Source organism: Copadichromis virginalis, linkage group LG20 (genome assembly GCF_057382275.1).
Source record: "Copadichromis virginalis isolate Kocher_CV1m ecotype Utaka linkage group LG20, C_Virginalis_male_GT1.1, whole genome shotgun sequence".
NCBI lineage: Eukaryota > Metazoa > Chordata > Actinopteri > Cichliformes > Cichlidae > Copadichromis > Copadichromis virginalis.
Genome location: NC_140637.1, coordinates 31,831,944 through 31,852,994, shown reverse-complemented (window position 1 = coordinate 31,852,994; position 21,051 = coordinate 31,831,944). Strand labels below are relative to the sequence as shown.

The 21,051-nt window shown below is 42.4% G+C and overlaps 1 protein-coding gene across 1 annotated transcript in view; it reads left to right on the top strand.

Moving 5' to 3' along the window:
• The window catches only part of plxna3 (plexin A3), a 137,977-nt gene that overhangs the window by 84,332 nt on the left and 32,594 nt on the right, over window positions 1-21,051 (top strand). Inside the window, exons 8-12 of the mRNA XM_085442818.1 lie at window positions 2,385-2,485; window positions 7,484-7,607; window positions 7,813-7,969; window positions 8,380-8,479; window positions 8,595-8,709. Of these exons, the coding sequence (XP_085298944.1) occupies window positions 2,385-2,485; window positions 7,484-7,607; window positions 7,813-7,969; window positions 8,380-8,479; window positions 8,595-8,709 (597 nt within the window). The remainder of the gene's footprint in view (window positions 1-2,384; window positions 2,486-7,483; window positions 7,608-7,812; window positions 7,970-8,379; window positions 8,480-8,594; window positions 8,710-21,051) is intronic.

The window sequence follows — 21,051 nt, the reverse complement described above, 5'->3', positions numbered from 1 at the left end:
CTGAGCAGGTAGGCTGGTGGTGGGCTTAATGTCATTTTTTATCATTTTCATTCAAACCCAACTCATCTCTGACAACTGTGCTGTGCTTTAATTGTCACTTTAGGCACTGAGTGTCTGCCTTAAAGCTGTTTTTCTTTGTTTACTGCAACACATTACTGGGGTTCTCCACCAGTTAGGTGGGTGGTGTTCCGGTCCAAGTGCCTTTGGGCAAGACACTCAAGATGCCCAAAAAAAGTCCCAGTAAAAACAGAAACAACAACAGTTAGCAGTAGAACATGAGAATGACATAAATGTCCTCCTCACATTTGTCTGTTGCTCTTGCCTCACCAATCGACCCATTGCTGTTTGGTTTTTCTTCTTTTTAAAAAGTAGATGTATTCATACTGTGAGACACTTACTATAACTATACATATAAATATGGGGCGGTGATAATAAATGACCCCACAGGAGCTTGAAAGTTACACATGAGGTACTCTGGGTCAGCATATCCAGTACTTCTAGCGTCACTGTTTGTGACCACTCAGTGCTGTTTGTTCAGATTCCTGTGATGATACCAAACAAAGTGTTCACAGTTCTGAATTTAATAATCTGACATTCTTGCGACTGTCAGTCTGGAAGACTTGCTTAACTTTTAAATCAGCAGATTTCCAGTGGAGGTTTAGCGCCGGGTCCTTCAACAGACAAAGGAAACAAAGAACTCTCTACCACTGAAACCTTAAATGGATTTGACTTTGGCTGACCTGTTGGAAAACCGATGTCTTGTGACCCACAACTTGTTTACTTTACCATTTACCAAGTTCAACGTTGCATTATAGCATATAACTAGTTTATTACAGGTTCATATGCTGCTTGTGAACACGTAAAATAAGGATAAAAATAAGTGTTCCGGGAGTTTCTTCTCATCAGTTGGATTTCATTTGCGTCAGCATGATTTGAACTCCACATATCAGTGAATAAACAATGTGCACGGGGCTGTATGAGAATGGAAACCACGGCGTCAGCAGCTTTTAGATGAAGTCCGACGGAAACAGCAGCGTCTCTTTAAGAGCAACCTGATAATGGGGTCAGAGAGGAGACAGGACCGTCTGTGCGAGACAATGAATGTATTCATGTGTGAACGTCTGAATGAGACCAACAGAGTTATCACTGTGTTTACTGTCTCCCTGCTGCAATGGCTTCTGGGTAAAAGATACGACACACACATGCTTGTATTTACGTCTTTGTGAGGACCCGAACTGACCGTCTCTGTCTTCACTTTCTCAAACATCCATTGTTTTCCATCTTAAACTGAGATGGCGAGCAGCTCAGTTATGTTCACTTGTGTTTCATGTGCTTTCAGAGGCATTAAGTGATTCAAGGCATCACTGGTGATCTAACCAAATGTTTTTTTGGGGGGAAAAAAGTTTTTCTAGGAAAAAGAAAATTTAGCCAATTTTTTTTCAGCTGCCTAAAAACCTGATATACAGTTTGAGACCAAATCACACAGGAAATAAAATTGTTGAACATTCAAGCCTCAAAAACACATGAACAAAACAAAACCCCACCTTCAGAAAACGTCCCCACTTAACAGAAATCTAATCTAAAGACAAGGAAGCAACTTCTAAGAACAGCGTGATGACGTAATTGTCCCTCGTTACACATTTAAGATAAGAACTTGAAAAAGGTCCCCACTTTAAAAGAAAGTCTCTTCACTTTTTGAATTGTTCACACTTTTTGTAGTAGTGTCCCCATTCTGCAAAAATGTCCTTATAGTCTTCAGATATAATAAATTTACATCCATGTATGCCCATTTTTCAAAAAGCTTCCTTCTCTCAAAAAACTGCCACAAATTTTTCCCCAGATTCATAATAATGTCCCACATTTGCCAACAATGAGTCCACACTTGGCTTGCCTCAAAATGTCCAGTAAAGTACAGTAAAGTCCAATTTTTGGTCCCCACAAAGATATAAATACACGCTCACACACAGAGAGTTCACAAAGTCAAGAGAGTGTGCTGCTTTCTCTGGCTGTTAATATTAGCAGAAACCCACTAAACCACAATGAGATAATACCCGTCACACTCACTCACACTCACACACACAAATGTGTGATGTAGGAACAGTTTCAGTAATGTCTCATGTTGCTGTCATACAATCACCTAAATCAATATCAAATCGGTTTTTACACATTGACGTCAGTAACAAACAGTCAGCAGAAGGTTCAGAAACATTTTCTGACGCTGAAATCAAAAATACTTGAGTGCAAACCTGCCTTAATCGAACAGTTTAGCAAATTCATATCAAATACCAACCCAGTTTTCATTCTCAGGTACCTGCCCATGTTTCTGCTTTAAACACGACTGCTGGTGGACTTGGTCACATGTCTGGTGTGAATGTTTGTTTCAGGTGAGCAGACTGCCGGTGGAGAGCTGTGAGCAGTACAGCAGCTGCTCAGACTGTCTGGGATCAGGAGACCCTCACTGTGGATGGTGTGTCCTCTTCAACAAGTAAGGAACGAACTGCTCCTGCTCTTCTTCTGCTAAAACAAAATAACAGCTTCGTCTCTCATTTTAAAATGCACCCAGTAACAGTCTGTGCACTGGTAAAAGCACTGAGAGAAGTAAATAGCATTGATTGTCTCCTTCCAAGCACCTATATAATGCAGGAAGTGAACAATCAGTTCTTGAAATTGGTGTGTTGGATGCAGAAAAAATGGCTGTGTGAGGATCAGAGCTACTTTGCCGAGGGTTAAATTGTGATGCTTAGATGGCAGGCCTTTAACGCAGTCCGTGGGGTGCAGTAGTTAGTACCTACAAAAGAGGTCCAAAGAAAGAGAACCAGTGAACCATTGACAAGGTCACGGTGGCTGAAAGCTCATTACGTTACTGTAATGTGAACCGTTTAGTGCTTGGTCTGATGAAAGGTGTCGGAACATACAATGCTTCACAGCTTGCTGCATCTGGAGTTGCATACCTGCAGAACGGTCTCTTGAGTAGCCGTCATGACCCCGTGCCTACGGCCTAAAGCGGCTACAGCCGATTGTCCGGTCTCATGGATCACAGTTTCTTTGAGATTCTGTGCACAGCCAGGTGTGTGCTCCGTCTCCTGCTTTCCTCTTTTACACCCACCCCAGCATCTGGTTGCAGCAGATGTTGGAGATCTTTCTGTTTTAATTTTTTTCCTCCCAACGTTTGCCAACTAAAGTTGGCAATCTATGAGATGTTCATTGTTGTGAAAAGTGAAGACAACAGAGGAATGTGATGCTCAGTTTAATGTTATGCTATGAAACATTGCTTCCTGGCATCCATGTAGATGTGTTTTCGACATGTATGACCCAAGGGCCAACTGAGAAATTACGCTAATGCCAAAGTGTCGAAAACTTGAAGTGGCTGCATGAGGCTGTCTCCAAAAGTGAGTCAATCTGCGTTTAGTCCTGCTGCAACAGCATTAACAAGCACATTTAGAGCCTGGTACAAAATACAGTTTAGGACTTTGTGTAGAGTTTATGTTTTTTCCACTCATTCACCTGGATAACTGACAGACAGGTGACCAACACAAACAGCTGAAGGCCAGTGCTAGACCTCATCCACGACTGTAAGTCACAAAAATAGAGCTCTTCACTGTATGTTAGATCATTTTTAAAGGCCTAAGTGGCTGATACGATGGTACAGACAATCAAAGACGTTGGTGCTTTAGTTTTTGTGAATGAACTTTAAGTAATTGTTTTAATCTCTTGTTTAGCACTAAGGGTCAGATTTACTAACACACCAAACCGGTGCAAACTGGGTTTTGGTCTGAAAAACGTTTGCATTGTACTTTTCACTTTTCAAGTCAATAACTGTTTTTCCTTTTATCTTATGGTGTGATCTCCCCAATCTTCAGCAGCTGTATTTAGTAATATATTTAGTAGTATCTAAGTGACATGATGCACCCACCACTCTACAGATATCTCAGAAATTATTTGGTGAACATGGCAGAGTTTTAGGTGGTCTTAGCCAAAACATCTATGAGATGTGGTGTAAAAACAATCCACAGAGATGCTTTTGCTACTTCCAGGACTCAAAGCATGTAAGATCTTAGTGTCTGATACCACAGGACACCTTCAGATGTCTGTGAAGTCAGTCTTTTGAATGGTAGGAAATTATTTTCAGTGCCATTAATGAGACCAGCACAGGTTTTAATGTTGTGGCTGATGAGGTCAAATGAAGATCTTGACTCTTTAGACATTTTAAGTTATTTTATTAAAGCAAGCAAAAGAAAAAAAATGCTATTTTTAAAATTATCTGCTCTACAAAATCCTTGGAATATCTCAATTTCTTTGGGTCCAAAAACCTTCAAACATTAATTTTGCATCCAAACTCAAAAGCAGCAGTTTTTTTTCTTTTGTGACGCCAGCGTCCGCAAACATTTTATGCTGTTTTGTTCTATTTGCTCTAAAAGAATTGAAACTATTAATTGATTTTTTTTGGTAACTGATTAAGTTAAAGCAAATGGCAGTGAATCAACTACAGTAACCACTTCCTCTGCAATACATAAGAATACAGAGAAAGTGTGTGTGTGTGTGTGTGTGTGTGTGTGTGTGTGTGTGTGTGTGTGTGTGTGTGTGTGTGTGTGCGTGCGCACGCTCCCATGAGGCGTCATTAATACTTCTATAAATGGTTCACACAGTCTCCCTCATCACGATGTTTGATGTTCAGCATCCAAGCAGGTGGAGGAAGTTCCTCTTTGGATTGTCATCAGTTAGCTCCCCCTTCAAAGTAAAAGCCTCTGACTGGCAGTGAACTACAGAGAACAAAACACAGCTTGTTTTTATGCTGAAGCTTCTAGATATGTTGCAGCAGGACATCTTTGTGCGTAAACCCATCTCCCAGTGTGACATGAAGACATGTCGCCCTCACTTTTATAGTTTTAAGTTTCTTTCTAAAATCTCTGACTGTTCAGACAAGAGAAGGTCTGAGTGGATAAAAAAAATATCTGAGCAACTTTAATAAGCTAGCTCAATGGGAAGTCTCCTTTTTGAACCTTTTTTACCCCGAGTTTTGCCTCCAAGGCCAGGTACAGGCTCCACTACTTTAAAGAGTGATGTCTGGTGTCTGGTTCGCAGTGTGAAAGGAAAAGAGCAGAAAAGCAAACTGTGACTTATTCAGTTCATCAAACGGATGATTTTAACTGTAAATGTACAATCTTTGTGGTCCTCTCTGCTTTTCATCTCCTCTCCTCCTCACGCTCCCTCACTCATTCTGTCCATCTGTTGTTAATTAGAAGTAAACAGATCATTACTGCAGGCTGCTGTCTATGCTGTGTGGCGCTGCATATGTTGGAGCTGCTGCTCTCTGCAGACACCAAGCTTCACCTCCGACTGTTTCCTGCTCCAACTCCACCTGAAATCCCACGACACCAGTGTCACTCACCACTCACTTTAATTTTATTAGTGAAATTCAACAAATAGAAAAGATGTTTTTTAGTTTGACAGATCCTGTTGTCCACCAGTGTATTCCTCTGTCACCTGATTTTAGGTTAATAGTCACAACCCTTTTAAAAATATAGAGAGTGAACTAAATGTAATAATAATAAATTAACAACAAAGAGAAATAAAAATAAAAATAAATGTCATAAAGAAGTTGGATATAAAAAAAAGTTTATATCTAAAAATGTGATATAAAAAAATTAGAAGAGTTAAAGTAAATAATCATTGCATGAAATTTAAATAAGTTTTAAAATTGTGCGTTTAAAGACAAAGTAAAATGTTTTTAGAATCATGAAGTTTTATTTATAAATTACATCACATTTACACACAAAAGATGTTAAAGTGCTAAAAGATTAAAGATTAATTAATTTAATAAAGTATTTAATTTAATTTAATTTAATTTAAGTAGTCAATTTAATAAAGTACCCCTGGACTGGCAGACCGGGGTGGTGGTCCCCATCTTTAAGAAAGGGGCCGGAGGGTGTGTTCCAACTACAGGGGGATCACACTCCTCAGCCTCCCTGGGAAAGTCTATGCCAGGGTGCCGGAGAAGAGAGTTCGTCCGCTAGTCGAACCTCTGATACAGGAGGAACAATGCGGTTTTCATCCTGGTCGTGGAACACTGGACCAGCTCTTTATCCTCTCCAGGGTACTCGAGGGCGCATGGGAGTTTGCCCAACCAGTCTACATGTGTTTTGTGGACTTGGAGAAGGCATTCGACCGTGTCCCTCAGGGGTCCTGTGGGGAGTGCTCTGGGAGTACGGGGTGTTTGGCCCATTGCTACGGGCCATTCGGTCCTTATACAACGGTTCCAAGAGCTTGGTCCGCATAGCCGGCAATAAGTCGGACTCGTTCTGTTGTGGTTCTGTGGTCCTGTTGCCTTCATCAGGTGAGGGCCTCCAGCTTGCCTTGGAATGGTTGGCAGCCGAGTGTGAAGCAGCGGGAATGAGAATCAGCACCTCCAAATCTGTGGCCATGGTTCTCAGCCGGAAAAGGGTGGAGTGCCCACTCCGGGTCGGGGATGAGTTCCTGCCCCAAGTGGAGGAGTTTAAGTATCTCGGGGTCTTGTTCGCGAGTGATGGGAGAAGGGAGCCGGAGATCGACAGACGGATTGGTGCAGCTGCTGCAGTGATGCGGACGCTGTCTGTTGTGGTGAAGAGAGAGCTGAGTGTAAAAGCGAAGCTCTCAATTTACCGGTTGATCTACGTCCCTACCTTCAACTATGGTCACGAGCTGTGGGTAGTGACCGAAAGAACGAGATCGCGGATACAAGCGGCGGAAATGGGTTTCCTCCGAAGGGTGGCTGGCCTCTCCCTTAGAGATAGGGTGAGAAGTTCAGCCATCTGGGAGGGGCTCAGAGTAGAGCCGCTGCTGCTCCACATCGAAAGGAGCCAGCTGAGGTGGTTCGGGCATCTGACAAGGATGCTTCCTGGGCGCTGTTTTCTGGTCATGTCCCTCCGGGAGGAGGCCCCGGGGCAGACCCAGGACACGCTGGAGAGATTATATCTCTCAGCTGGCCTGGGAACGCCTTAGGGTTCCCCCGGATAAGCTGGAGGAGGTCGCTGGGGAGAGGGAGGTCTGGGCTTCTCTGCTTCGGCTGCTGCCCCCGCGACGACCCGACCCCAGATAAAGCGGAAGAAAATGGATGGATGGATAATTTAATAAAGGAAGTTATGAGCTACTAATGTGAATTTTATAAAGTAACTGACAGACAATAAGTTAGCACAATCAAAATGATTTACATGATCCTCAGAAACACACATTTGCAAACTGGACTTGATCTGAAAGGGCGAATGAGAAGAAAGTATATTTAAAGAATTAAGATCTGAAGATGATTGCTGATGGAAAGCTGCAAAAAAGCGAACCGCTGTAAGGTCCAGTCTGAGGTTCAGAGATACGCTTGTGTCAGTCAACAGCACTAAATAATGTACATGTTTAGTAGATGTTAACCTCAAAAAGCTGATTTGCGTTTCATCACTCGTCCAAGTGGCTTCTTCCGTCAATGTTAATCCCTTGGTTACTTTTCACTCTCCTGCAGGTGTTCCAGACAGGAAGCATGTGACAAGTGGGAGGAGCCTCAGCACTTTAATACACAACTGGACCAGTGCGTCAACATCTCTGTTTCCCCGAGCAGCATGTCAGTCACCTCCCCGGCAATGCAGGTATGAACCATTATTTTCTTAATTACATAAAATACTCTCTGTCAGAATTCCCATTACAATCTGCTGATTTTCCCTGAAAGTCAGTGGATTTATTCTTTAGTCCAGCTGTTTGAACTCCTGTTCATGCAACAGCTGTGAATAGAAACCTTTCTGAAGTGTAAATAAGAACTTTACTTTTAGTGATCGAGTGTCTGTTGGTGTCCAGTTAACCATTCAGGTGCAGAACGTCCCTGCGCTGTCTGGTGGGGTTACCTGTGTGTTTGAGGACCTGAGTAATGCCCCCGGAGAGGTGCGGGCCAAAGGTCAGGTGATGTGTATGTCACCATCACTGAGGGACCTTCCAGCACAGACACACTCCTTTGGTAAGAAACACACACAAATTCATGCTTCAGTGAATTCAGAGGACATCACCTTTCCTTACTGTCCTGTCGTGTTCTGGAAATTTGACCTTTAACTTGACCCTCACTTTAACCTAACCCTACTTTTCTCTTAACCTTACCTTAATCTAACATCAGCCTAACCCTAAAATTCAGTAGTTTGCCTTTTGATTCTGAGATTGTGCTAATGCAAGTCCCCAAACAGCAGAAAAACAAGTATACACACACCCGCTTATTCTGAACTTGTTTCTTTTGCCTTCTCGTTTTTCTCGGTTATCACATTTAATGTGCGATTCTAATGTTTTGTAATCATGTCAGCTTCAGTGTAACGCGCCATTATATTGATCACTATGAACTAAGTATTAAGAAGGATGTTATTATGCTGTTAATTTCAGGAGCGAAACGAGTGGTGCAGCTCAGCCTTCGCTCCACAGAGACTGGACACCAGTTCATCACCACAAACCTCATCTACTACAACTGCTCTGTGCTCAACTCGTAAGCCTTAAACACCTCTAACCTAATTATCTCATGTGTCTCTTCGGTAATGAACTCATAAATTCTTGCTGGTTGTGCTCGACCACTCAGAACTTTTCTCTCTTTCCTCTCTCAGGTGCACTTCCTGTGTCAGCAGTGAGTTTCCGTGTCATTGGTGTAAATATCGTCACATCTGCACCAACAACCTGCAGGACTGCTCCTTCCAGGAGGGACGAGTCAGCAACATGGAGGTAACACACACACAGACCTGTTTTCATCACTTAACTGGACTTATAACCAAGCGCTCACACAAAAATGTGATTCACCATATGGGACTTTATGTCCCCCGAAGGAAGGTGAAGGAACATCTTTGGGTCCCCACAATGCTTCACATAGCTGCCTGGCATGTTTCGACACTAACATAAGGCAGAGAGGATGATAAGTAGACGTAATATTACTGTGATTATTAGAACAGAAAAGGTCCAGGTTTCTAAAGACCTTTTTGTGTGCTAAATACCAAGACAAGGATCAATGACACAAGCCTACTGTGCCCAGATCTGAACAATCACAAGGAGATTGGATGGTTGGCCTGAGTCGTTTACATGTTGAAAATTAAATAAAATGAACATAAATAATCTACAACAATGTACAAAGACAAGCAACAGCAAATAAATAAAAACCTGCTTCTGAATGGCTATGAACAGATGGAAAGCCGTCATAAAGAGACACAAATTAAATACAATGAAGCGCGAAAGCCCTACAAACAATCTGGCATGAATACAAAGAGACATAAAACAACTGTAAGAAGACACAAAACAACATATAACTATGAGCAAGTCACAACAAACTCAAACTTCAGTTCTGCTGTCAGTATGGCTTCTCTGTAGGAGGAAGTGAGGCCGTTGTCTCAAAAGTCATCAAAGATGCTTATCGATGTGTAAGACGAGACCTCTTTTCCAACCTGTTCATAATTGAACACATCATACAGGCGTCGGACTCCAGGCCTCGAGGGCCGGTGTCCTGCAGGTTTTAGATGTGTCCTTGATCCAACACAGCTGATTTAAATGGCTGAATGACCTCCTCAACATGTCTTGAAGTTCTCCAGAAGCTGGTGATGAACTAATCATTTGATTCAGCTGTGTTGACCCAGGGTGAGATCTAAAACCTGCAGGACACCGGCCCTCGAGGCCTGGAGTTTGAGTAATAGGCAAATTTCTAGAATTTTCCATCCCAAACCTCTAAAACTTTATTTATACTTTTGTGTTAACCTTATGTAAGACTTCATGTTTATGCTAGTAGCCGACACGATTGCCACCAGTTACTCCAGTGCAGGACTGTTCTGAGATTTTTCAAAAACATGTTGGCAGTGGCAGTTTTTGCTCTTCAGGATGACTTTACTGTTCGATTAGAAGTGCACATAGAAGTGGGCTGGGTCAGTACAATATATATACAGTAGTAGGTGCACTTGAGGTTTAGAGTATGGAATAATGTGCGGTGTAAGGTTTCAGATGGGTTTCCAGTTACGACATACTTACAGTGTGGACTATTGCAGAGCTATAAGTCCTCTATAAGCATAACCTCTGCTGCTTCAAATGGACGTTCCCTTTATCTTATGGTGATCCTAATGGTTAACTCGAACTCTAACCACTCAATTTCTGTGCCTAACTCTCACTGTGTAGAGTTTCAGGCCATGTGTTGGTTTTTGTTTTTTTGATTGACCCATTTGCCTTTAATTCACGAGGCCAAGACACAACATGGAAGACGTCCATCTCCCCCAAGTCCCAAGGAACCACAAGAACCACTTGTCAAAGTTAATATACGTTTCATTGATCAAGAGATGGGGAAAAAAGCAGGATTTGAACCTGCCGCCCATGGTGAGCCGAAGGCCAAACTGCAAACAAATGTATCACAACCAAGATAACCAAAAAAAACACATCCTTCATAACAGGATCTGTTCTTCTTCAACTGGACCTCAAATCTCGGGTTCCTGTTTTCTCGTTAGCCTCTGGCTCCATCATTGCATTTGAAGACACTGGACCTAAATAAAGGTAATTAGTGAGATATTTCCACTTGCCTAGCTCTCAGGTGGGCACCGGTGACCGGGTGGATGTGAGGAGGTTAATAGCACAACAGCAATGATTAATTGTGACCATTTTGTGACCTTAATTAACAGTAAAAATAAAACCATCCCAGTGGAAGTCGTTGTTTCATGCTGGCCACCCTCACGGCAGGTGTCTTTTTTTCTTTTAGAGGAAGAACGTTATCCTCACTGAAGTCTTCTCTCTGCTAGACGTGAAACACGAAACACATGAAACCCACAATAGTGTTTCTTGTCTGAGTCGCGGACTCTCGCTCGCTGCTGTCAGACTCTTCTCTCTCACTCATTTTCTCTGACACTTTCCCACTCTGTCTTTCAGAGCTCGTCGTCTGTGACGGCTCTAATTCTTGGCTCTCTGACGGATTTTGCCAGAGGTGCAGTGCTGCCAGAGTTCACTGGAACGAGGATCTGCCTCATTTTTTCATAGAAAATTGGTTAATTAGACTGGGTGCCCTTTCTTTAAAAAAAAGTGTGTCCATTTAGCTGAACAAATTATCACTAAATAGCAGGAAAAACACAATCCACCTTTATATTTTGTGTCAGGCAAGAAAATCTTGATAACAATTTGATCTCGCAAACTTGCCAAGAGTTTAAAAGGTGCTGTTAGTCCTTTTCCTCGTTTAGTCTGCACATTAAAATAATTTAAAAAAAACTAAAGTAAGCTACTTATTGGTTAAGTAGGCTAAAGATGAAAGGCCTTTTTTGATCAGCTGAAACAGTAACAGTTAATTAGACTTGAGTTGTTTTAATCTTTTGAGCTACGAAGAAAGGAGAATCAGAGAAACATGCACTGATGGAGAGTAGCGGGATGGGAGGGGCATGTAGCGGCTGATGAAGCTGGTCAGACAGGCTTGAAGGACAGATGATCGATTCATGAAGTCGGTCTAATATTAGATCATTTGGTCGGTTATAGTTGACTGACGCTTGTAAACCTGCCGCTGTAGGACGGATGACTCCATAACCTTCAAAATGAGTTATAGCTCAAACTCACACGAGCTGGTGCATTTTTGTTGAGCTTCATTGCTTAAACAAATAACACAACACCTCTGGATTTCCCATCTGTTCTTTCAGTGAACCAAAAAAGAGGTTTTCTCACACCTAGTCATCTTCAAATGTTAATAGATATATTCCTCTAGTATCTATTAGTCTTCAGCCATTTCTTCATTAATTTATAGTTCGGTGTACTGGGTATTTATAGAGACCTGTTAGCTGACAGTGTGTCTAAATCAGACAGTTTCTTCTACAGGATGGAGCAGTGATGGAGGTCAGAGCTGCTCCCTCTGTCATTACATGGTTCAGTAAACAACAGTAAAGCTTCAGGTCAACAGTGAAGGGTGGAAGCGCACACACACACATACACACACACACACCATGTTTAAGTCTGTCCTTGCTGATGCATTCAAGGACTCTGTGACTGATGGGATTTAAGAGTCGGCTCCTGAGAGGTGTTTTCAGTCAGACGAGCTAAGCCCGAATGTTGTTTAAACTCGGATGTTTCTCCATTTTCTGATCTAAGTGCTGAAGTTTTTCAAGCATGTGAGGCATGTGGAAAAGTCAACAAAACCAGGAAGCAGCACAACGTTCATACTGCATGCTTTCTCTATCGTCTTGTTTTCTCAGCTTTTTTTAAGAACACATTTTTATTGAGCCAGAAGAAACACAAGACGTGTTCACAAAATAATGAACTTGCAGAAACTGGACAAAACAGTTCAAAGAAAAAGTATCTCAGAAAACAAAAACTGCTGCAGATATCAGTTAAAGGGATTTGACCCAATTAGTCAACGCGTGAAATTAAACGAAGAATGTTTTTGATTTAAAAACAAAAACCAACAACATATTTGGATTTTCTCTACAGTCACAGTGTCATCTGCATGAGTCAGACACCTGCTTCAAAGAAACACAACTTAGTCGTAACATCAACAACTCCATAGTTTAAGGTCTTGTTAAATATAACAGGAAGTTTATTTTACACATTATACGTGTGCAGAAGCAACATAAAGCAGGGATATGCTTTAGGTTTCCCAACCACTGTGCCACGGCACGCTGTTCAGGTGTGCCGTGGAAGATTATCTGCTTTCACCTGATTGGTAATCTAAGCAGCGGTCCCCACCCCCGGGCCACGGACCGAAGTCGTTTGGTACCAGGCCGCAAGAGTTGACGCTCGGGTGCGAAATTTATGGTTTTTATCGTTTTTTATCATCAACCGCTGGTCTGAGCGACTGCGTGAGTAACTTGCAGAGTTACATTCTCTTCCACTAGAGGGCAGTACAACTTCCTGCTCCAGTTAAATTGGTTGCTAACCTCCAGTAAATCAGAAAACGAACAAATTACATAGTCATCTGACAACACAGCGCATAATGGCAATAGATAAATATTTGAAAAGAAAAAATAGTCAGTCTGACCTGGTCCTGGAGAAAATCCCGACCCAGATGAAAGCCCTGGCATGAGTACTGGTCAGAAGAAAGCAAACATGGTAAACTGTGGACAAAGTGAGCCAATTCTGCTACATCTGATTATCAATATGCTTTTTGTGGGATTTTTGTTTGGTGGTGTGCCGTGTGATTTTTCTAATGTGCCGTAGCTCCAAAAGGTTAGGAAACACTGCTTCAGGGAGATCTCATCGTTGATAATAGTTTGGACACAGAAGATGTGAAGGACCACTGGTTTATTTTTATGAGATGACCAGATGTTAACAGCTAAAGATGAGGAAATGAATGTGTGTTTTCTGAGATTAGTGCTGCCAGTGGTAGAAGGTGGGATTTTTCTGTGAGACAGAGTAAGAAAAGGCAGCGCTGAGCAAGTACTGGGACCAGAAGTTGTCTAATCAGTAGTAGGCAGTAGTAAGAAAATAAGCACATAGGAGAAGGGCACACACTCTGTCATGGCTTCAGTAATGACAGTGACCTCCTTAAAAGTCAGAGACAATGCCGTTGGATTAGCAGACTGTGGTGGTCCTTTTTTTAAGAAAGAGATCAAACTGACGATTGGATACAGGAGTAGTTGTGGGACACTGGGCAAGTCCTTTATCCTCTGGCAAAGGTGTTTCTGGCATGTGATGCCACATCTCGTAGGTAAGGTGCTTAGTGCATGTCAAACTGGGAGGAGGGCAGACCCAGAACATGCTGGAGTGATTATTGTTCTCAGCTGGCTCGGGAACAGCTCGGAGTATCCTCGGAAGAGCTGGTGAAGGTGGCCAGAAAAGGGGATATGTGACTGTTTCTGCTTAGACTGCTGCCACCAAGACGCAGGCCTAGATAAGAGGCGATGGATGGATGGCCTGTTTAAGGCTGTGCAAAGAGCCAGAAGAAGAAAAGAAAGATTGTTTTTGAACAAAGCTACTTCAGTGTCCCAGAATAAAAATCTGGAGCTGGAAGAGAGCAGAATATGTCGCCGTTAAAAACCCGTCACATCAAAAGGTATGATTGTTTCAAGCTGCACACAAGTAAGCGCTAAATAAACAAAGAGGGAAGTAAAGAGTGGAGTGTTTCAGCAGACAGAGCAGTTAGTTTGCTGTGTAATGTGGATCCAGCAGTCAGTTTCCACCTGCCACTGAGTAACAGATCACTCGTGTCGCTAACGAGCCGAGCTGCTCTCAGTCTGCTTGTTATCTCGTTAGTGGAGAGGATAGCGAGCCGGGATCGAGTTGTTTGGGCGTCTCGTTGACGTGATTGGTGCTCGGTGTCATTACCGGGTGACAGAAACAACCTCTGATTGGCTAATTGGTTAATAGAAGATGAATAGCCACTTAATTGACATGAAAACGTCCAATCCTGGCAATTAATGTTAATTACCAGGCAATTAGGCAAACTAAGAGAGAGAGGGAGGGGGGAAATGAGGGAGTCGTGAGGAGAAAAGAGCAATAGAGGAAAAAGGAGAAGGAGGAGGCTGAAATTTCATTATTCTTTATTTAACCTTTATTCAAGCAGGTTAAAGTGTCTCGCAGAGTAAAGGTCTCTTTTTCATCTGTGTGAGAGGAAGACGGAGCGAGGGAGGGAAAAGGACGAAGAGAAGCAGCTCTGATGTTCTTCATCCGCAGCTGAGAATTTAGGATTGTCAGCAGAAAGAGGAGAATAAAGAAAGTGCACAGCTGAACCACACAACTACTTATCTGTTTTTCACAGAACTCACCTGACAACACGACTTTTAATTAACAATTTCATATTTCAGACTGTAAGTAAATTGTTTTTGCATTCTGTTGCTGTTTCTTCCTGATTTTACTTTATTCCTCTTATTAAATGAGGAACAGCTTCTCATGTAAATGTTACAGCAGCTTAGTTATCAGCTTTAAGTGAAAAACACCTTTTTGCTAATAAATATATGCATGTTTCTCCGGGGCAAAACGTTTTCTGGCTAATTACTAAAATATGAATTATAGAACTGTAATGGATTGTTCTGTGGATGGTGAAGAGAAGAGTGATGAAAGGAGAAGAACAATACTGTTAACCAGAGAACTTGTAACACAATGAGACACAGGTGGAGATGACTAAGGTGGGGCAGACGATCAGAAATGAGGAAATTCAGACACGAGAAGATAAAATAAATATTTGTAGGATCAGAGAACAAAGACAGAAGGTGACGAGAAATGATTAAATTATCCTGTTGTTAAGTGATGACGTATGAACTCTGCTTCCAGATGCAAACGACTCTGCGTTTATTAACCTCCTAGGACCTGGCGTCCACATATGTGGACATCACATTTTGGGTTATTTAGACCAAAATACTCAATTTTGCTCTAAAAGGGCCTGATATCCACTTACGAGGACATTATATTGCTACTGTTTTATCGAAATTTTAAAAGAATGTCCTCATTTATGGCTCTCATTTTTCTTAGAAACAAAAATTTGGTAAAAAAATAAATAATCTGGTAATTCTTTGTTTTTACATTAATCAGGTCCCAATCAGCCCAAATATCAAAGAGAAATTAAAAATGCATGCCGTGGAAGAGTTCAGGTCTTAGGAGGTTAAAGCTGTTGTGTTTTTAACATGTTTTAATGCTTTAATGTTTAGTTTTCTGTCTTTAGTTATGTTGGAAGTGATAGCAAAGCTGTGCGTTTGAATTTTTAAGTCAGAACATGCTATATCATATTTAGGTTAGCAAGCTACTTGATTGTTACACCTGGTAAAGCAGCAACACTGATCATTTTATTAATGATGAAAGAATTTAGATAGGATTTAGATTCCTGCCCCAAGTGGAGGAGTTCAAGTATCTCGGGGTCTTGTTCGCGAGTGATGGGAGAAGGGAGCCGGAGATCGACAGACGGATTGGGGCTGCAGCTGCAGTAATGCGGACGCTGCACCGGTCCGTCGTGGTGAAGAGGGAGCTGAGTGTAAAAGCGAAGTTCTCAATTTACCGGTCGATCTACGTCCCTACCCTCACCTATGGCCACGAGCTGTGGGTAGTGACCGAAAGAACGAGATCGCGGATACAAGCGGCAGAAATGAGCTTCCTCCGAAGGGTGGCTGGCCTCTCCCTTAGAGATAGGGTGAGAAGTTCGGCCATCCGGGAGGGGCTCAGAGTAGAGCAGCTGCTGCTCCACATCGAAAGGAGCCGGTTGAGGTGGTTCGGGCATCTGACAAGGATGCTCCCTGGGCGCCTCCTGGGTGAGGTGTTCCAGGCATGTCCCACCGGGAGGAGGCCCCGGGGCAGACCCAGGACACGCTGGAGAGATTATATCTCTCGGCTGGCCTGGGAACGCCTTGGTATTCCCCCGGATAAGCTGGAGGAGGTGGCTGGGGAGAGGGAGGTCTGGGCCTCTTTGCTTAGGCTGCTGCCCCCGCGACCCGGTCCCGGATAAAGCGGATGAAGATGGATGGATGGATGCAGAATTTAGATAGTTTGTGACTCTCAGTGATGCTGCAGTGTTAGTTTGACTTTGGGACCTGAAGCGCAGTTTGGACCTGGAAACGGCGAATGACGTCAGACTTAAAGACCGGATTAAGACAGGACAGAGGCGAAGTCAGGGAAACACTGATGACACTAAAACCAGAAGGGGAATAACAATAAAATCTAAATGTAAACTAGAACTCCACAATAACACAAAAACCTGGGAACAAATACATAGATTATTTTCTCCTTTCATATTTTGTTGAATCCTTGTGGATGATGCAGGGTTTAATTTTATTAGAAATTCAAACAGACTTCAGATTTCCACCCTTGACTCGTGGGGGATAAGATAAGATAAGATAAGATAACCTTTATTAGTCCCACACGTGGGAAATTTGTTTTGTCACAGCAGGAAGTGGACAGTGCAAAAGTTATGACGCAAAAATTAGAATACAATAAGAATAAATACAGTACACAGCTGTACAGAATAGAATAAAATAAAATACTATATACAGTAGAATAAAATAGAATAAAAATATACAATAAGATAAAAATAGAATACGAATGCTATATACAACTGAGTAAAAATACAACGATGCCAGAAAAGATTATTGCACTTAGTGTTATTGCATATGTATGGATGTGTGTGTTTGTTCAGTTAAAGTCTTTGTTGTGGAGTCTGACAGCAGTGGGGAGGAAAGACCTGCGAAATCTCTCCGTCCCACACCGTGGGTGCCGCAGTCTCCCACTGAAGGAGCTGCTCAGTGCTGTCACAGTCTGCTGCATGGGGTGGGAGACGTTGTCCAACAGGGATGACAGCTTAGCCGCCATTCTCCTGTCACTCACCACCTCCACTGGGTCCAGAGGGCATCCTAGAACAGAGCTGGCCCTTCGGATGTAGTCCACTTTCAGCTCATTTGCATTATTGGAAACGCTCTGTGGGGTTTACATGAGCTAACTGAATAGAGAAGGAGGAGGTAGCAGATGTGACGCCCAGTAAAATCTGTGAACATCCTTTAATTCTGATAAATTTTGAACCTTTTCTGCATTAAAATTCATTTTATTAAACCACAAGAACATTTTAGTGCGCTGTCTTTGGACCTTGAATGCAGCACCACTGAGTAATGTGTACAGATGTTAAGGTGCGCGTGTGAAAACTGCTAATCTCTGCATGTGGAATTTAGTGGTCCACGTTTTCATCAGAGGGGCTTTCCTACCTGTCTCCTCTTAAAGTGCTTAAAGTCAGTGTTTTAATTAAATGATGTATGTCTTGGCAGTGTTCAGGTGTCGCTAGTAACGATTAACCCACAGAGAATCCTCAGCTTGTTCTGCAGCTGATTTGGACTTCACAGATCTTGGATTCAGTCTCGGGTCATGTTTTTCTGTCTCCCCACAATGTTAGTGTTTTGACTCTGGCTGTTTTTATAACTGCAGCAGGCAGCTGTTCTCAGAGTAAAAGCTCTAAAAGCCACTGAAACACCCAATAATCATTTTGCTAATGATCACTGTGTGTTTGCAGAACATAAGTGAAAACACAGTTTGCTAAGATAATTTAAAAGCTGCTGATATGTTGATGATAATAGCTGAAAACACTAGGCCACAAAAGCCAATCCTTTCTGTTTTCCAGACTCTGCTAATGATAAGCTCAGTGTTTATATAGCATGTAAGCTTACAAATCACACTTCAGTGCAATAAAAGAGCCGCCTTTGTAGACTCAGTGCAGAATAAGAGAGTATTTGTGCGATAACTGCAATACTAAACGAGTAGAGATAAGGCGAAGCTGTGCAGGAAACAAGGAGCCGGTTTCTGGAGTTGTCACAGTCGGTGCATAGACGGGGAACAAAAACGTGCACTGGAATGAACGAAGGACATCTGTGTGGATTTAGTTCCATTGATTCAGTTGTGCGATTTTGTGTTTTCTTTTACCCCCAAAGTGTAACCTCACCCTGAGCTAAACCCCACCCACTGTGTAAACATGCTAAAAGGAGAATAAGATAAGAGGTTTGAATGTGTGAGACGGGACTCACCTGTTGATCTCCAGTGCAGAGAAATATAGAAAGCAGCAAAATTCTCTGAGTCCTGTGAAGTGGACATTAGTTTAATCAAGGACCGTGGTGCTCATGAGCTCAGCCTCTGACAGGCCCAACGCTGGCGCTGTTGCAGCTGAGGCAATACAGATGCAAGAAGACGGCTCTGCCTCGAAGCCTTCGCTGCATCCATATGAGTCTCTGAAGAGGAAAAATACAGTCTGCTAAGGCTATAGCTAGAGACGCTTTGCATGATTAATATTCATAATTATCATTACGGCTCTTATACTGGCTCCTCAGTTCGTCCTCTTTCTGTAACGAGCCATTTTGGCTCCTCCCCCTTTAAGCCAACTTTCTCTAAACTGGCTGCTCCTCACAAACAGGAGGTTGGAACAGCAGGTGGAGGTTCAGCGCTCACAGTTAGAGATGTGATGACGACATTGGGGATGTCCCCTTTTTGTGGCATCATATAGACTCAAGAGTACGCAAAACATTCTGCAACTTGAGCTTTGGGATCATTCACAGTGACCTTAACTGAAACATTAGCTATGTCCCAACTCATAGGCCGCATGCTTCGGAGGACCCGGCCTTCGCCGTCTACGTGGGCCGGGTCCTTCGAAGACCGAGACAGAAATGGGACTTTTACAAATATGTGATGTCTTGATAAACCGAGCAGATATTTGAAGTTTACACAGCTACATTCTAGCCTGAAAATATGTTAAACGTTTATTTGTGACCCAGACAGAGTAATAAGAGTAATATTAAAACTAAGTAGCTGCCGCCATTGTTGGAAACTGGAATTGGCTGGGCTGCGCTATGAATTCTGGGATAGGTTGGGCCACGAAGGATACACCCGACCCATCCTTCAAATCTGGGGAAAAGGAGGACGCATTTGGAGCGGCCTTCGAATTGGGACATACCTTTTTTATGTTTAATATGTTAATATGTTCCTCCTCTGGAACAGTCTGTACAATGTCATAGAAATGTTGAAAAGCTGTGCCAGCATTTTCTTTCCAAAATGGCGTGTTTGGCAATTTTTAATCCCATGAAAGTAAAATGTTCGAAACATTTAAATCGTATAGCTGTAACTATGATGAATTGTAACCTAAGCCCAGGTAAGAGTAACAAACTTTCTCTCAGACTTATGCAGCACGCTCCACTTCAGTCAAACTCTACACCTCACAGTTTTCATCAATCACTGACAGTAAAAAGGATCCAAGCTGAATTTGGTCAATGCAATATCATAAGAAAAACTGGAGACCAATTTACAAACTGATAACAGAAACACCGTCACTGGAAAAAACCCCAAAACAAATGTAATACACCCGATAAATACCCCATATATCGGGTTGCAAAAACATTACATGTATATCTGGGACTCAGTAGTACTCAGTACTCACAAGCTGGACTACACGCTTCCTTAACATGAGCCTTAATTTTAATCTCAGCTGCACACTTTTAAAGTTTTATGATTGAAAATCTGCATACAGACATATAAACATATGGCAGAGCATTCAGAATAGCCACGGCTGTAATTCGTGCTACAGCAGTGGACTCCAGGGCCACATTTCACCATGATGAAAAGCACAAGCACTCATAAGGTGGAAACAGTTGCAGCCTTTCTGCTTCTGCTGGTACAGATCCTGTGTATCAGAGGGACAGGTGTTCCTGGAAGAGGAATCTTTGATTAGAGTTTCCTGCTGTTTCCTGGTTAGAAATGTTTAATTCCAAACCTACAAATCACTGATCTAAGCATCAGAATGGATCATATAATCACATCTGTGGAAACATCAAGTCTTCCACATGAAATCTGCTTAATAAATAAAGTTTGTTTGATGTGTCAGTGCGATGGTGTGTCTGGGCCGTTGTGCTCGTTTGGGTATTTCTAGTGCAGCCGATGGCTGATGTGCTTGGTTAAATGTCGAGGGTTTGCTGAGAGACTCACAGTCACACTTGGCCTTTATCCCAAACACACACACACACACACACACACACACACGGTCTCCACGGTAGCTGCTGGCGACCGCTGCGCTTTGGTCCACTTCCTGTGGAGCTAATGGTCTTCCTGTCATTCACAAGACAATTAATTACCGTAGTGACGGCCGTTAATAAAGCTTTCACCCCACTGAGAGACTCTGTGTGTGTGGGTGTGGGTGTGTTTGTGTGTACACTGTGTGGGGGGGTGTTTCAAGCAGCCGCAGGAAGTTTGGATCTGTCACCAGCTGTCCATTACTGACCTCACACACAAACTCACTGTTACAGTGTCTCTGTCCCCACTCAGTGATGACAGATTGTTAGATAAGCTATCTGCCTTTGTCGGCTGTGTGTGTGTGTGTGTGTGTGTGTGTGTGTGTGTGTGTGTGTGTGTGTGTGTGTGTGTGTGTAAGATGATGTATTTCTGTGTTTGGGAGTCCAAATTTCAAGACAACTGCAACAATAAATATGGACATTTTTGGATTATGGGGACATTCATGGACATTAGAGACTTTTGCAAAAAAAAAAAAAGAAGCTTTTTCTGAAAGAGAGAGAGAAAGTGATATTTTGTTAACATGTGTGTAAAATGAGAACAGGGACATTTTGGAAAATGTTTTTTTTTATATTAATATTTTGAACACATTTTGCACTTTTCAAAAGTCGGGACATT